Source organism: Anopheles darlingi, chromosome 2, assembly GCF_943734745.1.
Source record: "Anopheles darlingi chromosome 2, idAnoDarlMG_H_01, whole genome shotgun sequence".
Classification (NCBI taxonomy): domain Eukaryota; kingdom Metazoa; phylum Arthropoda; class Insecta; order Diptera; family Culicidae; genus Anopheles; species Anopheles darlingi.
The window spans coordinates 77,268,898-77,274,897 of record NC_064874.1 but is presented as its reverse complement, the minus strand read 5'-3'; the positions used below and the strand labels follow the sequence as shown (position 1 = coordinate 77,274,897).

At 50.9% G+C, this 6,000-nt stretch overlaps 1 protein-coding gene across 1 annotated transcript in view; it reads right to left on the bottom strand.

Annotated features, from left to right (window-relative positions):
• Nucleotides 1–563: 563 nt before the first annotated feature.
• The window catches only part of LOC125959138 (insulin-like growth factor-binding protein complex acid labile subunit), a 65,602-nt gene continuing 60,165 nt past the window's right edge, over nucleotides 564–6,000 (bottom strand). Inside the window, exons 4-14 of the mRNA XM_049691945.1 lie at nucleotides 5,279–5,434; nucleotides 4,511–4,836; nucleotides 4,280–4,423; nucleotides 4,094–4,198; nucleotides 3,841–3,967; nucleotides 3,432–3,628; nucleotides 3,058–3,213; nucleotides 1,350–1,496; nucleotides 1,098–1,266; nucleotides 835–963; nucleotides 564–733 (exon numbers count right to left, since the gene is read on the bottom strand). Coding sequence (XP_049547902.1) covers nucleotides 564–733; nucleotides 835–963; nucleotides 1,098–1,266; nucleotides 1,350–1,496; nucleotides 3,058–3,213; nucleotides 3,432–3,628; nucleotides 3,841–3,967; nucleotides 4,094–4,198; nucleotides 4,280–4,423; nucleotides 4,511–4,836; nucleotides 5,279–5,429 — 1,821 coding nt within the window. The 5' untranslated portion in view covers nucleotides 5,430–5,434. The remainder of the gene's footprint in view (nucleotides 734–834; nucleotides 964–1,097; nucleotides 1,267–1,349; nucleotides 1,497–3,057; nucleotides 3,214–3,431; nucleotides 3,629–3,840; nucleotides 3,968–4,093; nucleotides 4,199–4,279; nucleotides 4,424–4,510; nucleotides 4,837–5,278; nucleotides 5,435–6,000) is intronic.

Genomic DNA, 6,000 nt, shown 5'->3' with positions numbered 1-6,000 from the left:
ACTCTGCACACACACACACACCGACACCGAAACACACACAGACACGTTCATGTTCACGCGAACGGGACGCCCGTTAATTAGATTCTTACGAGTTAAAATTCGATCTCGGAACGAACACCGTTTGAAGGGTGGGGGGAAGGGAAGGTGATCCGTTCAAAACTATTTACACTGGTATCTAGGCGAGTGGCACTAGCCCGGAGGAGGAGGAAGGGGGTAGGTATGTGGGGGACTTAGGTCTTCTTTCTAAGGATGCTTTTCGGGGTGAAGGGTTGCCGTTGCGTCGGTGGTTGGACACCGGTGCTTACCGGACCACCACCACCACCGCCGCCCGATATGCTGCTAATGGTGACGGTTGTGGCCGCCACAGTACCGCCGCCATCGTTGGTCGTCGTCGCGTCTGTGGTGGAACAGGTGTCCGCCGCTGGCTGTTGTTTGTCCGGTTCCCCGTTCAGCTCGACCAGCGCTACGGTCTCGACCATCGTAGCCGAAGGTCGCCTCGGGTGGGCTTTACCGGGTGTTAGCAGCAGTCCATCGGCACCGTGCCGGACTGCCGGCTCCGTTCGTTAATCGAACCGCTCGATGACGGCCGGGGCCAGCTTGCCGGGTGGGGGCGGTGGTGCCGGCAGGCACATCTCATCGATCGTGCAGACGCGCTCGTTGTACGGGAACTTAAAGTTGATTTCGCTCCCCGACGTCAGCACCGGCGTTTCGGTATGCTTCTCCAGGATGGCATCTGAATGACGGGGGGAGAGGAACGAGAATGTTCATGTGTGAGCATGTGATACCGATTAGCTGACCTACTGGAAGAAGAGGACGCTTCCCTCTACCACCTACCTCGTTTATCTTCGTGTGTGTAGTACCGTGCTCGATGCCTCGAGAGACAGAGCGCGATCGATACGACGATGGTGGTCAGCAGGATTAGCACAATCAATCCGAAGAAGGCCAGTATGCTCACGCTACCCGCTGTATGAGTCAGTGACAGAGAGGAATAGTGAGATTCAGAGAGAGAGAGAGAGACAGAGAGAGAGAGAAATTAAGCATGCTAACTAACACGTTCATCTACGGGTCAGGTCAGTCCGATAAGACCGATAACGAACCTTGCTCGAGGAAGTTGTGTGACGTGCTGGCCGCATCGTGATCCTCGTCCACGATCACCTCCATACAGTCCTCGACACCGTCCTGGTCGAGCCCATCGATGCGGACCTCGCGCAAACGCTCCGGCAGAAAGCAACGGGGCACCTCCTGCCAGGGCAGCCCCTCCGGAAGCTGCCAGGGAAGAAATCGTCAGTGGGCAAGCCTGGTTGTTGATGGATTCGTGGACCACAGCACAGTGCGAGCGAGATCCTTACCTTCTTGGCCTTCATGATGAGCGGTCCCATGTGGCACCAGTCACAGATCAGCGGGTTGTTTTCCAGCTTAACATCTGCGATGCGGGACAGCTGGGCAGCGTACCGTTCCGGGATCCCGTTCAGCTGATTCCGGGACAGATCGAGAAACTGCACGAACGGGCGAGGCAAATGGAAAACAATCTTTTAGAATCGAGATTGCATTTCATTGAAAATGGACGCATCGATTTGCGGTATGTGTATGTGTGTGTGTGAGGTGCCTATTTGTGGACTGAGCTGCGCTTTCCGAAAACGACGCTAAGGTTTTTGATTTGTTTTTCGACTGTATTTCTTTTCCTTTCTGTGGTGTGCATAAAACCCAATACTTGAGCATACCGACCGAGAGAGAGTGAGAGCAAAGCAAACGAATCGGAAGTGTAGCTACGGCTGGTTGCTGCCACCGGCATAAATTGTGGTTCTGCATCGCTTTGCTGCCACCGATTGCATGACTATTTGCAAATGGCTTCCTCTTGATCGTCGTTTTTTTTCTCCTTTCTTTAGATACTGTTTAGCCAAACACATGGATGAAACAGTGCAACCCGGTACCGTGCGGATCGGTCGGTGCCGGTGCTGCTGGAGTGTGCCAACGAAAAATCCCAATCCCACTGCACCGACATAATCAAATACCGTCCACAGTAAATCACATCCGGGGGGAGGTGCTACGGTGAAATGCAACACGGAATGATGCACGGAGCTGCCGATTGTAGAAGTTTTGATTTGTGAAGTGATGGTAACAGTAGCGGCGGTGGTTCTGATCCTTTTCCTTTCCTTTTTCTCCGTAACGTGTATGTTCCCTGTGTGCTCGGTCCTGGCACCCGTCTAGGTGTGCTCGGGCACCAGGCAAAGAATTCGTATTCAAACAGCTGGAACAAGATTTGCACTTACATTTTGGGTTGCACCACACCATCATCATCACCCCTTTTGGGGCAACTATATTTCCCGAAAAATCCCGAAAAACACCCCCTTCTCCGGATGGTGTGGCGGAAATGAACACCTTCGCGGTACAACCCGGATTGGGGCATAGGCACCTTGGCTGCCTCGAATTCCGGAAGTACGAGACGAGTGCACGATGATGAAAAATATGTACTCTCTCTCCTTCTCTCTTGCTTGCTTGGTGAATGATGGATTTTCCATCGATTCCAATTTGTCCGCACAAATGGTATATGCATATTCCGGTGTTACGAGTAGTACCAGATGAAGCTCCAATCGGAAGCACCATCCTGTCCTTCCTGTGGTAGCGCCCCCATGCCCACTGCTAATGGATTGCGGTACATTGTTGCACCTTGCTTGTAGGCTATCCTGACACAGCAGCAGCAGCAGGAAACAGGATATGGTGTATGGTGGATGGGAAAAAAGACCACCAGCACCGGGGGTATGCTTTTCGGTATTTGGTTTGTGTGATTATAGCTTGCGGTCTGGGTTCGCTGTTACTGTTGCTCGGTTAGTGGAACCACAAATCGAACTGCATGATGCTCCATAGTTATTAGAGAATTTATGAGCAGCATGTTTATGCAGCAACCATAATGTACCACGTGTTATAATACTCCGGGCCTAGCGTAAAATGTTCCATTTACGGACAGGTAAATGTTAAAAACCAGCGGTCCCACTCTACATTCGTTATTACAATGAATTCAAAAATGAATTATGTATTTGCACTCGCGGCAAAACTTACCTCCAGCTGGGCCAGTGGCTCGATGATTTGTATGGTGATGTTATCGATGTGGTTCCCGGACAGATTCAGTGCGGTTAGTCGCTTGAACGGGGTGAAGAGGTTCAGCGGAAGCGAACCGAGGTCGGCAATCACGAGTGAGGAAATGTCCTTTACGGTCTATTGAAAGAGGAAGAGTAGAAGAAGAAGAAAAAGAAGAAGAAGAAGAAGAGAGAAGGTGAGGAATTGAGGTTGGATACACACTTTTAACCGCGCAGCGCTGCTCTCCATATAAACATTGGTCGTAGCAACGTAACGAAGGGATGGATTCATAAATAAGGAAACTTGGTCTTGGGAGTGGTCTTGGGGCGCCATCAACCCACCCGGCAATGGCTCACCTGTATCGTGTCCTCCATCTCGGTCAAATCGAGCGCCAGATTACCGCTGATGTTGAGCGTCTGCAGGTTGCGCAGGGGCCGCAAGCATACCGGCTCGATGTGGGACAGCTTGTTGTACGAGACGTCGAGAAAGGTCAGGTTGACGAGGTTCTCGAACGCCCTGTCCGCTATCTTGGCCAACCGGTTCCGGGAGATATCTACAATGTGTGGAAAGGGAGAGAAAGAGAGCGACAGAAAAGACACCACACGGGAGGTGGCACAAATTATGTTAGGGCAAAAAGGAACGAATGGTGGGGTCCTTGCCGCGATAGCGTTGCCGGGAGGAAATGAATTCATTTGATGTTCAGTTTCACCCCCGTCTGACGCCACCGCGGACACCGTCGGCTGGCTGGCGGGCAGGCTGGCTTACCAAGGAAGGTTAGACCTTTCTGGTGGAGGAACAGCTCGTCCACGATCACCGACAGCTGGTTACCGTCCAGGCGCAGCTTCCGCAGATGGCGAAGGTCCTTGAATTCTTCCTTATCTAGGAATTTGAACTGCGCCAGGCAAACATGGCAGAATGGAGAGAGTGGAAAAGTGAAATTAATGAAATGCTGGTTCGTGGTTTTTGGCGAGTCTCGAGTCGGATGAGACGAACGACGTGCGTTGAAATGTTTGCTTACCTGATTCTGACCGAGATCTAGCTCGGTTAGGTGGGAAAGGATGTTGTAGATCTGCGGGTTCACGTTAGACAGTCGACATCCGCGCACTTTAAATGTCTTTAAATCCTGCACAAGACAGATGAGTAGATAATGTAATGCTCGAAGGAGAGGAATTCTTTTTGTGGTCTAGGCGCTGCTACACTGTACCTGCACATCTTTGAACACTTCTGGCGCCAGATCCTCGATGGAGTTCATGCTGAGATCGAGGTACTTCAGCTTGGCCAGATGCAGGAATAGTCGCGTGTTGAGCTCGTTGATCGAACTATCTATCATGTGAAGCGTTTTCAATTCCTGCAGAGTATACAAACAGGGAGAAAGAGATGGAGAATCGATTAGCATGAATCGTGGGACAAATCGCTTCCTCCAGCAATGCCTTACCTTCAGATGGGCAAATGTACCGCTCGCCACTCGCTCCAACCGATTGCGCGACAGGTCGAGCTCAAGCAGGTTATCCTGGCCACGGAAGTTCTCCATCGAGAGCTGGGTGATGTTGTTGCGTGACAGATCGATCGTTTTCAACCGCACCAAACCCCAAAAGGAGCGATCACCGATCGAGGGCACATTCGACTCGACCACTCGTAAAATTTCGAGGTTTTTGAAAAATTGAAAAGTCGGACCAACGACCAACGGATGCCGTGAGTTGGTGATGATGAGCACTTCCAGATTGGGATCGAATTGTGACGTCGGTGGTGCTATCCATTCCACTGTGAGTGTGAGAAACATAAGAAGCATGCATCCATATCAGATGCAGATACACTTTTGCCGGCTCGTATATTTCCATGCGAACGCACACACACACACATACACACGGGCACACAAACCGTCTTGTGCCGTGTGAGCTAAGGGCCTTCTGGCATATGGGACTAATTTGAAAGTTAATTTTAAGCGAACGGAAACGCATCTGCCATTGTCAGCCAGACGCTTTTCCTTATGCGCTCCGTGCGTTCGTTGCATATATCGTACCATGAGACACACACGCACACGTTTTAAGTCCTGGGGCATTGTGACTGCTGTGACTTCAAAGGTGCTGCTGCAACAACTGCACTCGTTGTGCGAATGGTACGGAAGCAACGGTGACGGTACGCCGGTGTGTGAGTGTGTGTGTGTGGGGAGAAGGTCAATTGTTCGCCAAGGGGTACTACCTACCTCTACTGCAGATGGCCCTGTATCGTCCCTTTTGATCAAGATCACAGTGGCAGTCCTTGGGACACATCTTGATGACGGTTGGTGTGGTCAGTGCGAGCAGTGCCATCACGAGCACCAGCAACGACGCACCGAAGGATATGCTGCGATTCATTGTGCCTGTGCGTGTGTGAGAGAGAGAGAGAGAGGGAGAGAAAAGCAATAACGGTGAAGGAAGAAGTATGAATTGAATGAAATAGTAGTAGGGATGGGAGAACGCAGTGAACTGGAGGTACAGCTTGCTCCAAATTAAATGCACATATCGCCGCCCCGTGCTGAAAGGTGTGTATTTGAAAACCCAATTTTCACCTCCTCGTTTGTCGTTCGTTATCGCTGGCGCAGGAGGATTTCCATTTATCAATTGCTTGGCTGGCTTGGCTGCTTTATCCATAATTCAAAGAGGCATCTACCGGGAACGAATTGATGCTCAATGCAAAGCAAGCATGCAAGCAAATTGTAAACGATTCCGGGAAAGTAAACGAGGCTTCCGTAAACATGTGTTTTTGGAAGGTTGGATGTTTGCTTTTTCACTTCTGTTTCACTTTTGTAAAGCTTTCCGAGGAAATTTTTCCGCGAGCGAGCAAGGAAAAAAAAAGAAGGTGCCAACTTCAGTCGGTATTAGACGGCAGATCCTATTTGGCGTGGCTCCCCTCCGGGGCTCAAGTACGTGCTCAGAGGGAGGGGCG